This window comes from Sinohyriopsis cumingii, chromosome 10, assembly GCF_028554795.1.
Source record: "Sinohyriopsis cumingii isolate HCF-2022 chromosome 10, ASM2855479v2, whole genome shotgun sequence".
In the NCBI taxonomy this organism is placed as follows: domain Eukaryota; kingdom Metazoa; phylum Mollusca; class Bivalvia; order Unionida; family Unionidae; genus Sinohyriopsis; species Sinohyriopsis cumingii.
This window is the reverse complement of record NC_142970.1, coordinates 115,145,508-115,170,388: the sequence shown is the minus strand read 5'-3', so window position 1 is coordinate 115,170,388 and position 24,881 is coordinate 115,145,508. Positions and strand designations below refer to the sequence as shown.

General features: G+C 38.1%; 1 protein-coding gene across 2 annotated transcripts in view; it reads left to right on the top strand.

Annotated features, from left to right (window-relative positions):
* The window catches only part of LOC149791066 (uncharacterized), a 48,033-nt gene extending 35,027 nt beyond the window's left edge, over nucleotides 1-13,006 (top strand). Inside the window, exons 14-16 of one of the 2 annotated variants that reach the window (XR_016423653.1) lie at nucleotides 11,602-11,724; nucleotides 12,242-12,327; nucleotides 12,856-13,006. Coding sequence is in view for 1 of the 2 variants with exons in the window: in XM_089971454.1 (XP_089827580.1) it covers nucleotides 11,602-11,724; nucleotides 12,856-12,954 (222 nt within the window). In the remaining variant the exon portion in view is untranslated. The remainder of the gene's footprint in view (nucleotides 1-11,601; nucleotides 11,725-12,241; nucleotides 12,328-12,855) is intronic. The other variant, XM_089971454.1, reaches the window with a different exon arrangement.
* The last annotated feature ends 11,875 nt before the right edge of the window (nucleotides 13,007-24,881 follow it).

Genomic DNA, 24,881 nt, shown 5'->3' with positions numbered 1-24,881 from the left:
ACACTGACGACACTATACGACATTTTATTGTAAACGCGTTTTGTGCTTTCAATTACATGTTTTCCACTGGCGCATCAACGATTCTCATTCGTCCACCAACACCTTCTAGCAGCATTGATTTATCGCTGAGAATGACAGCAACCGCTCTGTAATTAACACCACCCGGGGCTATACGAGCTCTGAAGTGTATATCAACGACGGATTGTCTCGTTAAATCAAGATGTTCCAACGAAAAGTAATAAATCGGATACAGGTTTTTAAAATCAAGTTGTGATATTTGCAAACCAGTGTCGACGTTTTGATCACGACCCATATACGACAGTAATCGATGATACACACGTGCGATATGGTTGTCGCCGTAATTAAGCTGTATATCCTCGGATGGTTCCTGTTGTCCGTTTATTCTCAGCGAAACATCCCTGACTCCTAATTGATCAAATATCATATGACTGCGTTCTTGACTGCCCAATCGTTCCCTATTCTGTAGCGCTATAAAAATATGACGCGGGGCTGAAACACCCTGTTTTGATGCTAGGTGCCATGTAAACGTATCGGCGACGTTATCCTCTTTAGCATCAGTTGTTACCGCTAGCCAACTCAACAACGATTTCCCTCCCTGTTCCATAAATGCTAACAATCGTGCTTCCGTGGTAACTGATGGAGTCAGCACCGGCATCCACAATGCCATTTTAGTTAAAATGACTTTACCGGCAGCGACGCCAGCAGCATGCCATATTGCATTGTTATCATCGCCCCTTCGCGTCAGCGCGATTGTATGCTTAGCCCCATAGACAACTTTTCTGACATTTCTGCAGAATCCAAATATGTGATGGAGTGGAATCGCGCATGAAAACTGTCGGCGTGGTCCTTGCAACATTCCTACTCGTGCTGCGAATCCTAGATTGTAATCATTGTTGGTGCTTTTTATAATATTGAAATTAGCGCCTGGTTTTAATCTGCGATCTGGATTGGTTGCTTCATCCTGGTCAATTGTGGTATTTTCTTTTATTAGCACGTTAACGTACTGAAGATGGTCAGCGTTATTGGTGGTGTCCTTCGCAAACATCATAGATGGGCCCGCCGATCTTGTATAATCATCCGAGTATCTCGCTAACCCAATTATCGTCGTTGCAACATCAACCTCGCGTTCTATTGATTCAATTTCTCGCCCGTCAATAAGATATCTGGCGCTCTCAAATAACGCCATGATACCGTTGTTGACGAAGCCAACTCGAACACGATGGTCATCTGCGTATGGTGCATTATCGGCGACATTTGTCACGAGTTCTCCCTCAATTTCGATAAACGCTTCACACGGCAGAAAGTATTTACTGGTATCTTGGACCTGAAGTTCAATTCGCGATCGTAGGTCGGGTTGCGCTGCATAATAAGAATAATATTGATAATCACGGACAGAATCATCCCTGCGCACTGGGGCGTCCATATCAAACGCGGGATCAGCGGTACGCGCAAACATTCTATTATTTATCATGTTGATGTTTTCAATTGCGATTTTTTCGTCGTAAATTCTTTGAATTTAAACCACTCCCCGCTATCGCGTTCATGAGCGCGTTGGTTGCCGCATCGGCGGATGGCGAAGTCGCCAACGACGGAGTCGTCGCCAACGACTGAGTCGCCGCCAACGACTCTAGTTTTTCTTCCACGGCGTTATTTATTACTTTACTGACATTTGCAGGCATCACTGTCGTTGATGGCATTACCGGTGGTTTCTGTTTTTTTCTCCTGAATTTCACCAATGACATTAGTTTGTCCCGCGCGGCTGAAAACGCCCTTCCGGCAACATCTCCAATGGCACTAATACCCTTATCACGAATAACATCAATAGCCTTCATTCCTAATTGTTTGGCTAACGGCGCTACTTTTGGAGCCATTCTTGTAAATAACCCCGCAATGGTGCTACCGAGACCATCTCCATAGTACGCGCGGTAAACAGGTAATCGCGAGTTTACCACGTAGACGAGTACTGGTTTATCGTGGTTGTAGTGTATGATCATCCTTATTAAAAACACCAGTTTTCCAATTAATCATCCACGAGTTCGTCTATGAGCGTTCGATATGCATTAATGTCCATAATACCGCCTGCAAATAAACGCTTGCAAATATCAGCGGCCTCATTGATTATTTCCGTAGAGTTATTTCCGGCTCGTTTTCCTCCAATTAGTACTTCCAGCCGTGATATATCACTGAGAACACTATTAGGGCAGGTAACGCCGTAGGATTCTTTACCAACAGGGTATCCTTTTCCTTTTTTTGGTGTTATACTCTTAACTTCCTTGTGGAATGCGTCGTAATCGGATTTACTACGATGTGGTAATGCATCTTTATGTTTACTTGCTAAATACACTATTCTTGCCCAGTCCTTTAACGACTTTATATTTTTCTCGTAACCGCTATTGATATGCTTCTTATCTCGTATGCTCTTAGCAAAATTGTTGGCAGCAAAATTAATTAATTCTTCCCTGTTGCTGAAGCCTCTAATTTCATCTATTGTGCTCTTCTTGAGTACAATACGGGGTATATTCCCCTCTTTTTCTTCCGGTATTTCTTCTTCTGGTGTTTCTTCGGGTATTTCTTCTTCTGGTTCTTTCGCAGTAGCACCTAGTTCTTCTTCATCGGCCATTGTAACATAAGGTTCTTGTGGTTCGGTTATAGCGAGTGGTGGTGGCCTCCGTGTTGTAGCAGCCGCTATTTTTGCAGGGAGTGTTTCTAAAGACCTTTTTGTTTGTTCGGTCTGAGCCGCTATCTTTTCAAGCGCACCAAGAACGGGTACAGTTGCCGCCGTAACATCTTTGGTCGCTTTAGTTACCGGGGCAAAGAGTTGTTCGCTTCCAACAGTAAAATCAGTTTGCATTTGCTGCCGCGTTTGAAGTTGTTCTCGGACCCTGTCTCGTAACGGTATGAACTTTTTAAGCGCTGCTAGCCGCTCTCTGGCTAGCCGAGTAGTAAGTGATTCACCTACCATTATTGCAATTGCGAAGCAATTTCTAATTTCTCGCCGGAGGCTCCGTCTATAATTCTTCTAATGTTTTTGATTTTACTAGAAATCTCCCTGCGTCGTTCATAAACACGTCCAAGTTTTTTTCGTATTATTTCAACGGCAGTGAATAGTCCAATGAATGCATTTGCGTCATTGTGGTACAAGTTTTCATTGATCGTATGTTGTAATCGTTTTATAAAAAAATACTCGCGGGCCAGGGTAAAACGCCCCCGTTTCGATTGTTCGTTAATAATTTCATAATCGGATAATATTTTTTCACTGTCGAGACCATCAGATAATTCAATTCCTTGATTTTTTAATTTTGAAATCTCGGCTAATATATTATTGATGTCTTCGATATTCATTATTCTTATAAAACATCTTGTTTCTAATATCAAAAATATTAATAAAAAGAAAAATGAAACCCCGTGTATCAATCCCGAGGTGTTTAATAATTCGTTAGACGTGACCTCGTCAGCGCCATAGGCGCCGGTGACTTCGTATCTACATATGAAAATCGAATTCTATGCCCGGTCTTTTTTGAGATTGCTGTTTGATATACTCGTTCTGCTACTTTTCGTATTGAGGCGATACAAATGTCAAAGTATCTACTGGCTTCATTCATCGACTGAAATATTTTTTCCTCGTGAGTTGTTGTATCAAATGACTTTACGGGTTTTGCTTTCTTTGGGTATTTACCGGTTTGGCCTTTTTTACTATTTTCACTCTGAGAGATGGCTTGCAAGTTTGTAAGAGAATTATCAGTCTTATTATTATTAATATGATCAATAACAAGCCCATTCTCGATTAATCCGTGAAAACATTCATAGATGATTCTGTGACAGAGATATTTCTTCTTTCCGGCACCAAACATTAAATACCCGTGATTATTTACGGTACCAACCGGCTTCTTCAGTTTGCGGTTTCTAACAATGCCGTCGCGAGACGCCTCGTAACTGACGAACACAGGATGCGGCTGAAATTCTTGGTCCATTTGTATAATAATACTATTTGTCTAATTTATTATTTGGTTTAATTATGAATCTTTCAACGTAGTCTTGGGGGGTTTTAATGACGAAATCGGCGGTGGGGTCAATGACGGCGTTTTTAATTCGCTTGTCATAATAGCGTTTTAGTTCCCTGTATCGCTTTCCGCCACAATTAATACATAACTGTGATTTTCCTCTTACACCGACGTGGCAAACCAAGCACGGGAGAGGGCCAAGAGAACCATTACGAACGCTTTGTAAATGATACCCGCAGAATTCACCTCTACATGATTTATTGCACGGGGTTATCGACCCAATCATCAACCATTTGCAGTGATTCATTATACTATATTCTTTCATTTAAATACTTGTTTTAATTATATGGATGAGTTTGAGAGATTAGCAGTAATTAAACCCTGGAAAAATATTAAGTTCAATCTCGATAGAGTCCTCAAGGACACACCAAAAGCGTTAATAAACGATAAAACCCTGTTGAATAAAATACGCGATTGTATCAATGAATTCAAGCGTGATGGTGCATCTCATAGTTGGTCAACATTTCGAATTGATGGTGTTGTTGATGCTACCATGAACGACAACCGCGCAGCAATGATAATATCACAACTTGACGGTAAAAGATATTTCTTCAGAGTAAAATTTATTGTCCGGGTGGAATCAGGCGATTGGATCATACGTGATAAATTTGAACCAGTTCTCAGCGACATGAAAACAGTCACTGTCAGCCGCGACTCCAAGCCGGGGCTGTTAACCGGAGTTGACAGACCATACTATGAACGAGCGTATCCTGAAACAGCAGTTGTTTATGGAATATACCCGTTAAATAAGAAACCTGATATCGGAAAACTGAAACCGATGAAACAGTCAACCGGGATAAATTGTGTAGCAGAACGAATAATAGAGCATTTTACAAATGCGTGTCGAGGAAACAAATTGACTGATTTACGACGTAGCAAAATCAACCAGTGGGAACTAACCGTAAAAGAGCGTGGAGCGACCATCAGCGACATAGCGAGATTAGAAACATCGCTGAGATTTCCAATAACCGTTACAACGATAACCGGTGAAGTATTACACGAATCAAAGTACAAATCAAAGGGAGCCCCAATCAAAATTATCGATCATAACGAACACGCATGGACGCCCGTGATCACAATATTTCCACGGAATAGAACAGTAAAGTATATACCCGAAGAATTCCTGGGAGAACAATTCTCCAAGGACGGTTTTCTCGCGGAGAGGAAACTATTTGATGCTATTGCCTACTTGTGTAAAAACGACCCTGTATCAGTGTGGTTACTTCGCAGCGCTGAAAACGATGCGGATACCTTTGATCAGTTTGTAAGACCAAACGGTGAATTATATCGCACTGAAGCATTTCACAACAGGATGAAAAAAACCGCCATAGAATTTGAGGAGCATGATGAACAACTGCTAACAAATTGTTTTACGATTCCATCGGTTGCGGCTCATGTTGCAGCAAGGAAAAATGCGTGGAGACCAACGCGCAAGGAATTTCTGCCGGATGTACAATCCAGTTGTTTGGAATACTATCACGGTGGACTATGGAACACTGAATACAACCGCGACGCTATGATTTCCGTTGATATGGTTGCCTGTTATCCAGCGAGTTTTCTCGGGTATGGATCCGCCGCTGAGTATTTCAAACGATTTGGACACCCCAGTCATGAAATGACTCGTGTTGCTATTAATGGACCACTGCCTGATTTTGATTTAACCGGATTCGCTCGCATAGTATCATTTGAATTCGCGGCAGGACTTCATCGCTGTTGCTATATTTGGATCGGTAGACACATGACTGAAAAGAAGTGGTTGCCAATAGCGCTGCTACGGTATATGATTGATTGTAAAATGCTAGTTTCGTTAATTGTCAGTGACGCGATTATATCATACCGGGCGCAGACTAAAGTCTGGTTACCAGAACCGGAGCGTCTAGATAGCATAATTGACGAGTCCAGAAAAAACATTGATGCCGACGAGGAATATATCATCGAATGGTCCAGGAGGATATTCAACCAACGAAACCACGAGGCAAAAGATCTCGGTAGACGAATAATTGGTAAGTTCACACAAGGTGGAAAAAACTGCGACTACAAACGATATTGCTCACGGCTGATTATAGATGACGCAGAATATGATTTCGTAATCAAGGACGCAGTGGCGAAAAATAGATACGTGAACTGCAAAACAGCTTTCTTGTCCAATGGAACAAGGCTGGGTACAGTTGTTACTTACAGCGATGGAGACAGCCCAGCATACCCGCATTTGAGGGCGTCTATGCTGGGTTATGCCGCTATCAATTTATTCTCGATGATAAATAGATTTCCCGACACCGCGGTTAGAGTTGCGATTGATTCATTTTACATAGACGTAGCGTATAAGGAAAACGTAGCCGAGTTTACTAGTCCGGACGAGAGTTGGGGTACATGGAGAATTAAAAATGAAATACGACGCGATTATTCCCCGTCAGCAAATGTCATCGTTGAGAACAATTACCTACGCGGTGATAAATTGTCAGAATGGTCTAATGCACCATCGTGTTCTGATCCAATTTGTAGACACAAGACGGTTTATTTAAGCGGCTGTGGCGGGTCAGGAAAGACGACTCGGGCAATTGAATTATTTCGAACGCGGGCAAGTATAATCGTGCTTACACCGACCCATAGACTAGCGCGAGAGATAAAACAACGAAATGTTGACGCCGTTACTTATCACAGCTTTTTTCGATACAGCGGCGGTGAGTGGACTCCTGATCGAATGGGTGAAAAATTTATTCCCGACATTATCATCTGGGATGAGATATGTACTGTTTCATTAGATACTTTACAAATGTTTCTTGAGTGGTTGCTGCGCGCGAATACAGCGGTAATCATGTGTGGGGACCATGGCCAACCACCACCATTTGTCGGCGAGGGTCCACATGATTGGTTAAAGGGTTTTGTGGACTATTATGAAGAAACCGATACTGATTACCGAGCACTTGATGAACAACTGCGCGAGGTTAAAAAACTAATCAGATTACAGCCGGATAGAATTCAATGTGAAATAATCCGCGAGGTGATTCCGGAAACGCCGTTAAATGAATTCTGGGAAACATGGAGACCAAACGATTTAATTGTAGCGAGCAGAAAGATAGTCAGAGACACACTTCAGCGGAGGTTGTTTGCGTTGCATAAGGAAAAGTTTCCAACGCGCCCAGTGCCGTTGTGTTATAGACCCGCTGACACACGGCGGCAGAACATTGAAGTTGAAATTCCAGCCCCGACAGCGTCGGGGACAAAAAAACAAATTCTCGTGCTGAATGATATCGTGCTCGTTGATATCAGCGTCGTCGAGGACGCGCTACGTGCTGATAAATCCCCGTGGACGCTAGGATACGCAACAACAATACATTCCTCGCAGGGACTAACCATCACGGACACAATTGTTTGGATAGTTGATAATCGCATCGAATGGTCGAATCTAGTCTATCTTGCAGTGTCCAGAGTACGAAGGATAAATCAGCTTCGAAGAATTGTTATTGACGGAGTCAGTGACGGAGTCACCAACGACGAAGCCGGCGACAAAGTCACCATCGATGCAAGCGTCATTGATAGAAAACTCTCGGGTTACCGCCAACAGGATAAAAAAAAACAGCGGCGTTTTGATATTGATGCCGAATTAATAATCTCGCTACGACAACAACAGAATAATCACTGCGCGAGTTGCAATTGTATAATGAGTTGGCGTTATTCGGATAAAGACACTCGCCAATTTACCGTGGATAGGATCGATAACAGTCTCGGTCATGTCAAAAACAATGTGAGGTTGACCTGTCTTGAGTGCAATAGACGCAACGGCGCTAGTTAAGACCACGTGGGGGTAATTGAGTATCGTTAGGTATCACTTGTAATTGCTCGCGTGTAAATCCGCGCTGAGGAGCAGTTGAATCCAGTCTATAGATCGGTGGTCTACCAGTTGATCGTGTTATCGTTGATATGTTATGTGTGGTAACACTCCAAATAGGATCAGTAGCTCTTTTTTTACCGCCTTCAAGCTCTCCTGGTTCATACAGATATCTAACAGTGACATCGCCAAGAATCGGCTTGGAAACGCTATTTATTTTTGATTTTCCGGGTATATACTCGTATTTAATCGCGTCGCTGGGCTTCATGTTGACTGCTCGGGTAATCTCGTTATTTAACGCTGCAATTACACCTGGCAACCTTTTAACCCATTCACGAGATCGTTTTTCTTGGATGAATTCCTTCGCGTATTGATATCCAAATAACCGTTCAGCGAGAGTCCGATTGAATCGTTCAACAATTGCCTGATCACGATGTAGCGCAGTATGACCTCGTCGTATCGCGACGCTATGATGTTTCAGCGTTGATAAAACAGCGCCGCGAAATTCACTACCGGGATCAACTTGTAATAGATTTGGCCAGCGCAGAGGGCCTCGTCGATAAATTCTTTCAAACGCAGCGGCTACTTCAGTTGCCGACTTTGTTTTTAACGGCTCCGCTTGTTTGTATCGACTCGCAACATCAACTACGGTTAGCGCGTATTTGTAACCGTTGTCATGCGGCAAAAATAGTATATCAGCCTGATGAACTTCATTAGGTACGCTGACATCAAAGCGCGAGAAGTTGATTTGTTTAGGCGGTGGTAGATAGATTTGCCATATAGCCTGTTTGGATAACCAATTAGCCGCAGTGGTCTTTGTTACCTTTGCAGCGCTTGCAAGCTTACCAATTGCGGCCTTCCCCTTCCAGTATCCTCTCGGAGAATAATAGATGGATTCCATGTTGTTATTATAAACGCTATCGTTTTCAATTACCAGCGCGAGAAGCTCCGCTTCCAATCATTAATTTACCTTTCATAGCCGATTTTACCAACCATGAAGCCAATTTTTCTTTGACGGATTTATCAGGAATAGCATTTAACGCGTGAATTAATTTTACGTCCGCGATATGACGCTGTTGCAGATCGCTACTTTTGTAAGCAACATCATGAGCATGACACGCCTTATCGATAGCGTTTATTGGATACTCACCGGGTTTGGGCTGATTTTGATCATCGAGTCTAATATCTAATCGTGTTCCGGGGCCACAGTAGTTATATCCTGGGAGGTGTTTTTCTCCTGGATACTTTGCCCACGGTGTTCCGGGGAGTTTTGCCAATTTGGCTGCGATGTCACCTCCTCGCTTTTTTTTAAAACATCTCCGGGTCTAATAGAAATAAATCTAAATTTCTTTGTACCGCATTGTACACACTTGCCAGTAAGGGCCGATCTGTTATTTCTTGTTGTAGCGGTTGTCATATCATTTGTGCCAGTACGTACTCTACACTTCACACAATATAGATCCATAATTTATGTATAGAGATATGAATATAATTGATTTTTCGGCGACTAAAACAAGAGAACCAGTTAAGCATGTTGCAGCGTTACCAAACTCGATCCGGATGATTATCATCGGACCATCTGGATCCGGCAAGACGCAATTGTTACTCAATTTAATAATGAGATGGATGAAGTGGGATAAGTTGTATTTGGTTGCCCCTAGCGTAGATGATCAACGATGCTACGAGGTGTTGAAAGATTTCAACGAGAATGCATCAGCGATCGCTAAAAAAAATGTTATTGAGTTTATTACGGATATCAATGATGCACCGGGTATTGATGATATTGATGGCGACGTTAACAATCTAGTCGTGTACGATGATGTTATGTTAGACAATCAAAAAAACCCAGCTAGGATATTTTCCAGAGGCAGGCATAAAAACACTGACGTGATATATGTCACTCAACGATACACTCAGATTCCAAAAGTAATTAGAGACAACTGTAATATTCTTGCTGTGTTCAACGGCGTTGATACACACACGCTACGAAATATTTGGCAGACATGGTGCGGCGGTGACATGGACTTTAATGTTTTTCGAAACTTTTTTAGTCATGCTCAGTCGACCCCACATGGATTCGTAACGATAAATTTACATGATCCTCGGACACGATATCGTATCGGACTTGACCAAATATTCGGTTAGTTGTAAATAATTTTCATTGTAAATAACCACTTAGCAGCAGAGGGGGCGATGACATCGACGCGGTCGTCGATGTGCTTACCGGACGCTGACGATGCTGGGATCGGCGCGCAGAAAGTATTAATTAAACCAAATGACGTCACCGTCGTGTAGGATGGACCGACGTCGTTTTTTTTTTACCAGCGCTGACTACACCGGATCCGCTGAGTGCAGAAAGTAATAATTAAGCAAAATAACGATTGGACAAAATGTCCGATTCGCCCCCTCTGCTGCTTGTTAACATCGCTCTGTTTTAAGGATTTCTTAGACTGTTTTGATTACTTGTTTGATTATGGGAAGTCGATCCTGGGGGAGATATTCCTCAGGGCGAAATAATTAGCCAATTACTAGGAGCAAACGTCACGGAGTTAAGTGTTAGTGACTTTCGATGATGCCATGGTTCACCTTTGGTGAATTCAGGTAAGAGCCACACTAGTATCATTGTCTTTCAATAGTCACTAATAAAATCGAGTTGTGTACATTGATCGTGTGACTCGACGTGCAGTATTTAGATTGGAGACTGATTGGTATATTACACAACGGAATAAACTAGAAGGGACTGCTCTGTGGTCAGCAGGGCCCGTTTATTGTTGTCACTGTGGTAAATGTGATGCAGTTTTATGGGTGAAATGTGGCTTAAACCATGATTTGACTGGCCTAAGGTGGCTAAGTACAGAACGTTTCCTTCATTAGGGGAGTTGTATAGTTTTACGGCGTGAAATGACAAGGGTACGTTACGGAACGTTAATCGAGAAAAATCACGCAGATATGCTATTGATAGACATTTTGGAAGTTCTGAGATCTATGGTCTTGCATTACTTAGAGTAAAATTATTATAGAATGAACACGTTGGAACCTTGTAGTTTACGACAATAGTTGTATATAAGTCTTTGGAATTAAGGAGAAACATATGACTTCTAGCGGAATCTCGACAGGGTTTGACATCTCACGGTCACGTAAAACCCCTGGACTGTTACAACATAAATATACGTGACCGATAAAAGCGGCAGGATCGACATGACCTAATTTGTCGTAGTACATTATGTTTGTGACATTTTGTAAACTGCTTGACCCTATATGAAAACAATGCAAGTCCGATTCGGCAATGCTTCACAGCAAGTTTCTCGCTGCTGTCAAGGAAGTAAGGGGAAGTAAGGGGAAATAACTTCAAAAAGACGCGTTCATCGTTGGTCAAATTATTTTCAAAGATTAATTGTCTGAAATGGAAAGCAGTTTCTATTTATTTTTTCTAGCTCACAAAGTTTTCGTTTGTTCCTCTATAAGGTACAACTTTTGTAGGTACAAACAATCAACCGTCGCGTAGCATGATGGGAAATCATATATCCTTACATATGAAGTTATAAAGATATAGTTTACCCACGTGAAAATATCAGGATATATATTTCACATGTGAAATTATAGGAATTTTTAAAAATATGAAAACTATTTCCTCACTACTCCTATATATTTCACATTTAAATATGCAATAAAATATTTTTCATTACCAAGGTGATGTCAGTATGTGAGAAAATCCCTCTATACACGCCCGTCGCCACATTCTTTAATGGAAAATATTCAAATCATGGAGGACTTGCCGGAATATTCGTCGGTTGTCTGCTAGACGGTTTTAAGGTGATCAACTGTTTTATATACGATTCGAAATACATACATATTAAAGTGAAATGCGATATACTACGAACTACAGACATAGAACGAAGTCGGAATATAACGACGTCGACCCTGGACATAATCATTCACTTAGTTTTTTTTGTATAGCCGACTGATTATCTTTTTTTTAATATAAAAACTCTTACTTTTTTTCTTATGTTGGAACCTTGAAACAGAGAAGTATAAATTATGTTTTAAAAGTTCATTTCCACTCCTCTAAATCTGCAGGAACTTGATTTAAACGTATACATGCTCAAACTGTCTTTAGAGTTTCTGAGACATGGGAACAATTGTAATTCTCCTGTTACTTTTGTGATAGCATGATCGCACCAGGCATTGCTTGTTCTCAGACAATCGCCATCTTCTGTACAACTTTAAAAACAAATATTTATAATTTTATAGAACTGGCCCTTTTCTGTATATACGAATAATGTCGACCTTACCTGCATCGTTATTGCATCAATTTTACCATTCCTTGTAGTCGAATGGACATGTTCATACCTGTTTTTGCTGACCAAGGCAAATATGGAATTTAAGAGCTGTCTTTAAACCACTGACACTCTTTCAGTAAGGGAGCTGTATTTCTTGCCATTTGCATTTAATATTGATTATTGTTGAATCGGAAACGATTCATTCTTTTCATCACTTTTGTTTAGGTTGCATATTTTCACCGCAGGATTTCTTCTCGTCATAGAAACTATTGTTTAACCTCCATGTTATTGTTAAAAAGCGTGCATCGGTAAAACTTTGCGTTCTTTATAAAATGAACATATATTGTCTACAATGAATCTGCTTGTCATCTTTAAAACCTCAAACAAGAAATATTATTTTCGTCATAAAATCATAGACGATTCTACCATTTTGTCTAACGATATTGTCATGATATTAAATTGTTCACGATATTGTCTTGTTATTGAATTTTAGAGATTTCATGATAAATATTATTTTACATTAAACTTTAGTTTCACGAGATTGTGATGATTGGTATTAATTTTGTTACGACATTATTATTTGATTTCGATTGTTCACGACATTGTCATGATAGTGATATTTTATGACATTGTCTTGATTTGGAAAATTATTTTGTTTTTTCAGATGATAGTTCAGGAGTGCGACAAGAACATTACCCTGTCGCACGTAGTGATTGGGGGCCACTCCCAGCTGGATCCGGTGAATTACTCAATTGTTATGTAAAAATGTTGAAATAAACTGCAAACAAATGTCCTAAAGGTACATTAAGGAAAAACGCAGCTTAACAGTTGGTGTTATATTTCATATGTTGCTATATTTGCTTGTACTGACGGGGCCAGTTTGTTTTCAAACAATCCATTAAGCGTTCCAAATGGGACCAAACTAACTAAATCATTTTAAACTATGTTTAATTGTTATTGACTACATAGTTCAGAGCAAAGGCTAGTTAAAAATTCAAAACACATTTCCAACAATTCCCACAGAAGCATACACCCTCAAAAAGTAAAGATAAATCGTGTGACAAATCACAAAGAATCAAACTATAAATAAGGCACGAAAAAGACATTGTTCAGTTCTTACTGCAATCGTTCAAAAATCAAACAACGTCTCAGGCGAAGCACGATCCCAGACGGCAGCTCGTAACAAATAATTTACCCCATAAGCAGTCTCTTACGGCATGCCTCGTTAAATTCACATGGGGAGCTTTATGTGCACTCCCTTCTCTTTGATTTTTCTCTACCATGATACAATGATCAAACTATATATCGATTCATAGTTTATGCTTCCCCTGTGTGTGAAATCTAAACAATAACATACAACAATGCTTGCACTTCACAATAACATAACGATATATATATATATATATATATATATATATATATATATATATATATATATATATATATATATATATATATATATATATATATATATATATATATATATGAGCACTAACAATAATATACACTAAAATATCCTACAATGTTTCCACTACACAATAAAAGAATTATATGTTTGCACTACACAGTGAAATACTATTACGTTTGCACCACAAAAAAGAACATCCTGCAATGTTGTTTTTCTACACATCAACATACACGTGTTTACGCTACACAATAACATATTGCTATGTTTGCACTTTACAATAAAATATTGCCATGTTTGCACTACATACTGCTATGTTTTCACTAAACCATCTCATACAATATAACATGCTGATATGTTTGCACTACACAATAACGTACTGCAATGTCTGCACTACACATTAGCATGATATGTTTGCATAACACAATAACATACTATTGTTTTTGCACTACACAATACCATAATATTGTGTTTGCACTACGCAATAATATACTACAATGTCTGCACTACACATTAACATGTTATGTTTGCATAACACAATAACATACTATGGTTTTTGCACTACACAATACCATAATATTGTGTTTGCACTACGCAATAACATACTGCAATGTCTGCACTACACATTAACATGATATGTTTGCATAACACAATAACATACTATTGTGTTTGCACTACACAATAACATAACGCAATGTCTGCACTACACATTAGCATGCTAATATGTTTGCACAACACAATAAAATATTACTGTGTTTGCATTACACAATCACATACTAATGAGCTTGCACTACACAATAACATATTCCTATGTTTACACAAAATAATAGCATATAGTATAACATACTGCTATGTTTTCCCTACATAATAGAATACATTACACCATACTACTATGCTTGCACTACACAATAAAATACTTTGTTTGCGCTACACAATCACATATTCCTATGTTTGAACAAAATAATAACACAGTATACCATACTACTATGTTTGCACTACACACTAAGATACTATTGTGTTTCCATTACACAATCACATATTCCTACGTTTATACAAAATAACAGAGTATAACATACTGCTATGTTTGCACTAAACAATGGCATACTTCTGTGTTTACATTTTGACCATTTAAACACTTATTTAGGAGATTTGTTGGCAAATATTATGGTTCAGACTATAAACCGTACTTACTAAAAACCAATCAAAAATAGCACAAAAAACTGAATCCCATCTTACAAGTCAGTTCAGTGATTAATTTGAAAACAAAATGCTCTTATGGTACGTGTCCAGGCTCGAACAAACCGTAACACAAGAAAGAGTGAAAACAACAAGGTTTGAAAAATTTAACAAATAATTTATTTCCCTGGAATAATGGGAAAATGGAAGAAGAAAAAAAAACTTACGGTTTCAAGAATCAAATCCAAAAATAATCCAAGAATAATCCACGAATAACATTTCAGAAGTCCTACTAATAAAATGTTTTACTGATTTCATCTTCAAGTCCCGACGAAAAATCCAAGATGGAAGACTGTGACGTATGATGTAGCTTTTACTGTTTTGAAGTCTACAGTTCCTTGTAGAAACACAACAAAGTACTCTCTTAAAACCAATCCAAAATAGCATTAAAAGTTATCACGTCCTTCTTACTGAATCCCATTTTACAAGTCAGTTCAATCATTAATTTGTAAACAAAATGCTCTTATGTTACGCGTTAAGGCTCGAACAAACAGCAACACAATAAAGGGTGAAAACAACAAGCTTTGACAAATTTAACAAATAATTTACTTCCCTAGAAATATTGTGAAAACGGAAACAAGTAAGAACTTACGGCTTCAAGAATCAAATCCAAAAATAATCCAAGAATAATCCACAAATAAAATTTTAGAAGTCCTAATAATAAAATGTTCACATTAGTTCAAGTTCTAGACCCGACCAATAATCCAAGATGGATTTATGATGTAGCTTGTACTGGTTTGAAGTCTACAGTTCCTTGTACAAACACAATAAATTATAATCCGGTTTTGGAAATCCAAATAAAATTTTCAAGAAATGTCCTTGTTCAAGAATTCTGTATGAATACAATAATATTTCCAGAAAAGCGAATTAATCTTTTAGAGTCCAAATATGAAGAAAAATTAACAAATAACTCAAAAACTCAAAAAATTCAATACTGATCACAACAGAAGAAACCAATTTGACATCAAGTGTTTAAAAGCTTAGACTCTGAGATCTCTCTCTCTCTCTCTCTCTCTCTCTCTCTCTCTCTAAACAGCACTATTAATAATTAAGTATTTCGCAATTTTGGAAATGCCTAATTGCGAAACAGGATCACGTCATCATGTTTATATGTAAAAGTCACATAGCTCATGTATGTCCTTGACAAGAACCAATCATTTTACTCCGAGATTTTTTTTTACTTGACCCTCAATCAAGGCCATGAACTATGTCAAAAATAGAAAAAGATGTTTCCATTATTAGGTATCTAAAGAAAAATTCAGGTCAAACTGAATTTTCTGGAGAATATCAAATTCCTAATAAACAAAATTACATCGCATTGACATGTAACGAAAATAAAAGACTCCAAAACCCACAAACAATCAAACCAAATCAAACACAAGTTAAATCAACTATAAATTAAATCAAATATACGTAACAATGCAACTAAAGAAGGAAGTTGTTATTCTGTAATTTGGACTACATATCCAACATAAATGGTATTCCAAAAGAGAACTTACTGCAAACAAAAATAAAATGAATTTGATATTCCCTAACAAACAATATTTAATTTTGCGTCTTCTAGAGAATTCCTATTAAAAGAATATACCAATTTGCCCACCTTATGATTCTTAACTAACAACGACAGAACATGAACACATGAGCTGGTGCATTAACGTCATTACGGAATTGACCCAACCAATACATGCATTCCATCATAACCAGAAAAACAAAGTCTAGTTGGATTGACAGTAAAACGAAGTCCCTCCATTCCAGACAAACTAGAAAACCAGACCATCCTGAAATGTTCTTTCATGGCCCGTTCAATCACAATATGACCCTAAGTGTAAATTTTAAGCGGAACAAAACGAGATTTTTGTTTTAAACGAATGACCGATCGTGCGATACGGTACAATGTTCAATGGTCGATGGGCGGTAATATTTGCTCATGAATAATGCAACTGTTTATCTTTTAAACTACGGTTGTGAGATTACTTTAGAATTCAGCACAATACAGTGACTTCGTTTCTTATAGAACTGTTCATTTTATTATCCAGCAAAATGAGTATATACTAAAAAGGTTACTACATTTGTATCAGAAAATATGAACTTGCTTTTCTCTGACAAATACTGTACTCCTTCGAAATTTTCAAATACAAATGAGCAACCTGTAATTTATGTCACTATGTTAGCATATGGAAAACTCTGACATTTTGTATGGGTTGGTATGTCTTTCTATATTGTTGTTCGTCATGCATCGGGTCGTCAACCATGTTTGGGGACTTTGTTATTTAATTAATATCAGTTCTCAATTAAAGATATAATACAATATATGTAAGAGTATAGTAAGAGTGTGACTGAATTTAATATTTATATCTAATGACATAAATAAGACCTTGAACTTCTGTCCAATTTCCATTAAATAAACACTTAAATACTTAAACAACACAATAAGATCCATGTCCTGTCGCATTATAACAATATTAAAATATGTGATCCAACTTTAAAGTAAAACAAAAAAACCGTTATTTCAATATTAGCATAAATAACACCAGATCATAAGGTTACCATAATTTGTTATTTTCCCGAGACGATGGTAATCAACAGTATTATTAATTAAAAGATTTGAAACGATGCTGAGGTCTTAAATAAATCGTCTCTTTTGAATCTTCCTTGAAAAATTAGAATTGGTCATAAAGAATAATTGTCCTTGACCCAAGAGTGTTTGAAAAGTTTGATGTACCAATAGTTCTGATTAATCATTTTTATCCTGCTTTTGATGTGATTACTCTCCTGAAGTGGACCGACACGTTTCTGAAATGTAAATTATACACTGGGCAGAATTTTGGAAACTTCTTATTTTGTTCTCAAAATTAATATCCTTAGGCAGATATGTTACGTTTTGGATGCAACAGCATTTTCATCAAGTGAGTACATGTGTTTGACCATGCATTTGTGACCTTGGCCCATTGTTTTATGATTTTAAGACTTCATTAAACCTTTGAAAATTTTAACACCACACTTGTTCACTTTTAGATAAATAGATCTGAATTTGCGTGCTAGTTCCTATCTTGACATGGTCCTCTTGACACGTAATGAGGCCTAATTCTTCTTATCCACGCTTCCAAATATTTAAATAGTCTCTTCCATTCATAACTATTGGCATAGTGGACAATTCTCGAAATCTGTTTTCAATTCAAAGTATTTTCAGAACATGTATTCTTGAGTTAAGAATGATTTTTGGAAATCGTTTATTCTACTGTCATAATTAATTGTAGATCTAGATTCTTGACATAATTTGTAGAGACAGAGTTCTGTGTGAGGTTTTGTTTGTCATACTAAATGTTTGTTTCTACAGGTGTTTTCTGTTTTGGATCTTTTCCTTTCTTGATCAAAAATATGCTCTAATTCACAAAAAAAGAGGAATCTGCAGAAGAAAAAGTTCATGAACGAACAGTCCCCAAACGAAACATCTGTTGTGACACCTTTTGACTCAGTTTTGTCATTGAGCAGCAGAGAGGGTGAACAGACCATAGAATTCCGACAAAACAAAATAAAACAAACAAAAATAAAATCATCTCGTAGAAAGGTCCAGATTTTTACAAATGAACTTTCCTTGAGATGTTTTATTTCTGTAATGGCCGATTATACTAATAAAACTTTAGTTCGAAATAGTAGCTGAAAAATAAAGTACTCTACGTGTTTATTTATTTCTTTGTTTATTTTTTTTTACGACCAACGTTGGTAGGTGCCCCTCTCTGCTGCTATTAATTTATGTAAATTTACCACCATACCAAGATTGATGAATATTTCTCAACGCGTTCTCGCTGTGTTTCTCCTCATCTGTTTCATCTTTATTTGTTTCATCTTTATTTGTTCTATGTTTCAAGTAATATTCAAGTTCTGATGGTGGTTTTTCTATTTTTGGATTTATGTTCTTTCTGTGTTTATAATATATCATCAAACGTCTGTATCGATCTCCACCGCAATTCTTGCAAATCTGATATAATCCTCTAACGCCGTTGTTACATCCAACACAACTTCGTGGACCAGCATGAGGATTTTTCTTTATAAGATAATTATGTTTTTTACAATATTCTCCACGGCATATTTTATCACATTTGTTAGTGGTTCCTTGACGTAGCCACGCACAGTTGTTCATTATATGAATGATATCTTTTTAATTAAATTTACACCCCTTCTGCTGATATCAATTAAATCATTATGTTATAATAAAATGGTACATCCAGAATCTCATACTGCAAGAATAGCACGAGAACGATTAGAAGCAATTAAAAAATTTCTTCCTGTCAGAGACTCATTCAGAAAAAATCTACAAGCGCAGCAAGAAGCTCAAGTTGAGTACGAAGAAGAAACTAAAAAACTGTTTAAACCCGTCACTGCAGCTACTGAGAAAGTTACAACTGTCATCAAAGAAGATCTTCTTCCGGTATCAAAACAAACTGCAGCGCAGACTGAAAAAATAGCGAAAAGAACTAGACAGACAAGGAAGATTTTACGAAATCTTCCAATTAATATAGTGCGGCTCAGCCTCCACCTGTTGGTGAGAAAATACCTGAAGAAATTTTAGAACTTCGTACTGAACCCGCCGACGTGCGAAAAAAACATGTATCTAAACCCGAACTAGTAGAAAAAAACGTAAAATTAATTGCAAATTTTAACGAAGGGGTTGTTGATGATATTAGAGATATTAAAGAAGAAAAATTACCTGAGATGATATTAAATAATATATTTGATAAATCTAGTATTTTAATACCCCGTCATGAAAAAACAAATGATGATAATTTCATTAAATGGATATATCGCGTATATTACAACAAAAAACAAGCTAGAGGTCCAGAATACATAATTCTTGATAAAAGAAGTAAGAAGACTTTATAGAGAGAGACTGGAACAACTAAAACAAGAACAACCCTCCCAGTATCAACTTCCTCAACCCTTGCAACAAATAGAACAACAACAATCTTCTTCACCGCAGCAAAACCCTTCACCCATGCAGCGATTATACACCCGACGAAGTACTATATTGAGTGAACCAATTGAGGAGTTTAAAAAAGAAAGAGAACAGATGTTGGCAGAAAGGGATGACGGTGATCCTCCCGGCGCCGTAGGAAGTGGTTTTCTGACTGCAGTACCAGGAGAAAATAATTTTGTTTGTCCTGATAATATTATCAATGACGTGTCACAGTTAGAAGTTCTCATAGGAGGAAAACGTGCCGGAAATAATTCACCAGGAATAATTAATGAAGCATCTGATATTTGTCGGCGATTATTTCAACGTGGTATCATGGATATCGGCGTTTACCGAGAACTTATCGATGAACTTGTTGATGATTAGTCACTGCGATTAGATAAATGGTAAATAAAAATAAGATGATCATACATAATAATCATCGCAAACCTGTACAGGTCAGAGCGGTAAACTCACGATTACCAATCTACAGAGCTACTTACGGAGATGGACTTGGTGATGTTATTCAGGGATTATTTACAAGGATAGCTCCAAAAGTAGCACCCGTTGCAAAACAATTATCGATGAAGGCCATTGATATTGTTCGTGATAAAGCTCCTGGTGCAATTGTCAATGTTGCTGGCAAGGCGTTCTCGGCAATCAAAGAAAGACTAGCACGATTATTGCGACGAAAACGACAACCACCAGTAAAATTACCAAGTACTGATATTATGCCCGCGGATGTCAGCAAAATAATAAATCAAGCTGCAAATCAAAAACTAGCAGCGTTAGCAGATCAAGGACTCGGTGAATCGGGAAATAATATCTCAAGTTTGATATCCGGAAGTGGAATTTCCCGAACGCGGTAATCAACGTGTTAGACGAAAATAATTATAATAAAATGTTCAAGCGTATATCGGACACAGCATTTGACATGGAGGCACCCGTGCTTAAAGATGAATCTGTGCGTGATTATCAGTTTTATTCTTATGACGCACGAGTACCAAATCAACGTGGAAGAATTAAACTACAAGTTGATGACACAAGTAGATACTTTTTACCCGCTGCTGCTTTTCTTGAGGTAGAAGGTACAATTGTAAGAACAAACGATGCTAATTACGCAAATGAAATAAAAGTTGGTTTTGTCAACAACGGGATCATGGCACTGTTTGATAGCGCCACTTACATGATTGATGGAAGAAATATTGAATCAATTCAGAAAGATGTCGACGTTGCTACAACAATAATTGGTCTAGCAAGATATTCTGATGATTATACAAGATCAGCAGGTCATACAATAATGTTTGTGAAAGATAATTCTGGTCACCCCAGTGATGATCAGTATAATATAAGACGACCAAGAAACGAAACTAATACCGCTGATGCTGCTGTGTGGCCAGTAGTTCATGGTGCTAATCCAGATTTCAACTTGGGATTTGCAACGCGCAGAAAAATGGTTCTAGGAGCCGATAGAAGAATTTCATGTACAATTCCACTATCGCATATTTTTGGATTTTGTAGAAATGTTCGAAAGGTTATTTTTGGAGCTAGATACACGGTTGTTCTTGTGAGAAAAGGTGATGATAATGATGCTCTGTGGAGACCCGCTGGTGATGCTGGTAAAGTAGTATTATCGAAACTTTCACTGTGGATGCCGGTAATGACTCCAACGATCGCAGAAGAACAAAAGTTGATTTCTTTCATGGACACTGGTGGTAAATTCTTGTTGTTATGGTTAACAACAAGCACGGATAGCATGCAAACTAACGTTAACGGTCAGTTTACATGGCATATAGCATCACAACAGGTTGTTTCTGCACCACGACATATTTTTATTGCTTTTCAGAACTATGATCGATTAGGTAATCAAGAACATACTCACATGATATTTGACAAACTAGGTATCACAGATATTTCCTTACGGATAAACGGGCAACAAGAACCAACAGAGAATATACAACTAAATTATGAACAAAATCGTATAGGACGTGCATATCATCGTTTAATGTCATTCATGGGACGTGATCAAAATGTTGATACTGGATTGCAAATATCGCAACATGATTTCAGAAATTTATATCCGATTTATTATTTTTCATTAGAACATCTTGATCTATCAAAACAATCTGTCGTTGATATACATCTCAAAGCAACATTAGATACCGGTAATGTTAATTATAGAGCAATCGCGGTCATACTTAGCGATAAAGCCATGTTACTTGAAGGTGGTAGTGGTCGAATGAGAGTCGTTGATGCACCAGTGGAAAATCTTTAATTATTCAGAAAAATATTATTTATATAAAAATGTCGTATAGTCATGCTAATGTTACTCTGACTCCTGGTCAGGTAAAAAAGCTTCAATCAAAAACCGCCAACAAATGCGGAACTAAAATATCACTAAAACGAGATCAGATTAGTGGTGGTCCAAACAAATTATCGTTGACAAATAATCAGATTAAACATTTCAATAAAGCCCTGGAATCAAAAACTGGAGTTCAATTTCATCTTTCCCCGAGCGCCATCAAAGACATGGTTAAAATAGGTGCTATATTTCCACTTCTTGCGGCTATTCCAGCGTTAATAGCTGCTGCCGCTCCAGCCGTAGCAAAAGCAGCCGCGTTAGGTGCTGTTGGAACAGCTGCTGGAATGGCTCTAAAGAAAGCAACAGGAAATGGATACAAAAAAAGGGACGCGGCTTAAGATTGCCAGGATCTCGTTGGGGGAGAGGTCTAAGGCTTCCACGTTAGACGTTCCAGCATCAAATTTTGATTTACTTGATGCTGCTAAAAAATTAAAAATAAAAGCCTTTAGAGGTGTTTTTATGCGAGATCAATTACCGAAACAACCAAACAAACTCGAAACAGGTATTATTAATCTAGACTCGAATTCAGGACCCGGTACTCATTGGGTATCATACGCGGTTGATCCACGTGGAATCGTTTATTTTTATTCGTACGGGTTAGCTCCACCCGTTGAATTTATCAAGTATGTCGCACCACTTCACGCAAGAACCTCTGGTTATAAAGTTTGGCATTCAACACTACCCACACAAACAATGACAGATCCGCCAATATGTGGCCGTGAAGTAATTAATGTACTCGACGCTATATCAAAATCATCCAAACCACCACATAAAGTTGTGCATGATTATACAAGTAACCGATTCGTTGCGCGTAAAGCGTTTTAAACAACAGGTCTTATTATAATGGTTGATATTTACGGAAGAAGATCCTCACGCGTTAAGAAAAAGTTCGATGACGTTGATCTGTCGAAGTATGCGACTAAAGATGACCTCGCTGATATCATGAACCTGGCTGGAGTTGACCCAGATGAGGTTGTTATTTTTCAAGATCGATATGGTAAACTAAAAACGAGCAATATCAGATGGAATGATATAGTTCGACGAGTACTTGGTGCAGTTACGGATAATATTCCCGTGTTTACTGACAGCGGCAAAATCAGAGATTCAAGCGTATCATTTGCAACAATTAGAAATGAAATTGCAAGAAGCGTTGCTAATCGCGTGAAAAACACCGGCGACACAATGACGGGTGAACTCAGCATGAACGGAAATAAAATAGTAGTTTTAAGAGATCCAACATCTGACGAAGACGCAGGAACAAAAAAATACGTCGACAACGTGGATGGAAAACTATCCACGCTGCGGGCCGAGTATGATGTTCACGTGGGCGCTTTTGCAAGATTTCGAAGAAATTTTCAAAAAACCGCAGAAGAATTCTTCGGCACTCCGCACACCATTGACATAAAACTCGTTGATATCAAAACTAACCTAGACACGATCAAACAAACACAGCAAAACATCGTAGCGGGAATTCCTGAGATCGTCAACAAAACCAATTTGATTAAAATTCCAGCTGGAATAACTCCCGGACATATTACCAACATCGTATACACGGTATCATCGGGTTTTGCAACATGGTCACAGCAAAATAAAACTATCAAATATACCGCAACAGTCACTGGAGTGTACAGGTTGTCCGTGTTCAGTGCTGCAAAATTTGAAATATTTACAACGTTTCCATGGCGTCATTCAACCGATAGGTTTTCGGGGATTGTATCTGTTATATTAAATAGCGGAACCGAAGAAATATTTATCCTGGAAGCAGCTGATAAGAAATTAACCGCAACATCTTACTGGTGGTGTTTGGAATTTGTAGCTGAAACACCTCAATTGGTTACTGCATAAAAATATATGGATGGTGCACAATACAGGTACAATCAAGCGCGTGAATGGCAGGCGGCGCTAAAAGATCAAGTCGATCAATCTACAGTAAAAGTAAAAAAATATCGACGACGATTAGTTATCGTTGATGTGATTGTTTATTCAGTATCCGCTGTTGTTGCTGGAACCGGTGTAATATTATCAGCGGTGACAATGATGGCACCAGCAGCTGTAACTATTTGTATTTCAGCAGCAACAACTATTGCAGGTGTGCTTAATATCATCGCAAAAAAAAAATATGTACTTGCACGAACGAAAAATTATCCGATTACATAATAAAATCACACACAGCGACGGTAGCATACTCGAAATTATCCTCGTTGTTATCAGCGAGTCTCAGTGATGGAATTATATCTGATTTCGAGTTTTCAATGATGACTAAAATATACGACGTAGGTATCGGTATTAAAGATACAAGTATTAATAATGACAGAATTACTCCAGCAGATCGTGATCAACACAACTCCGCCAAAGATAACGATGATCTCGGTAAGTTCGTCTAATCCTGAATTTAGTGTTAACTTTCCTACTGCAATTCCAGTAAAAGAAATAGCACTAGCGCAATTACGGGTATATTACAGCTGGCCAAATATCAGATCAAAATCATTTCATGGTACGCCAGCAAATAATTCGCTTGTATTTGCTAATAAAAATAAACCCGATGGAACACCTGACTGGGTTGTTGTTGGAATACCAACTGGCAGTTATGAGGTCGAACAAATCAATGAGGAATTTCAGCGTAGAATAAAATCAATAACCGGAAAAGAAGCAAAAATATCAATTAATGTTCATGAACCGACCCTGTCCTCGACGATTGAAATACATTCTCCCGATTACGTCGTTGATATTTATCAA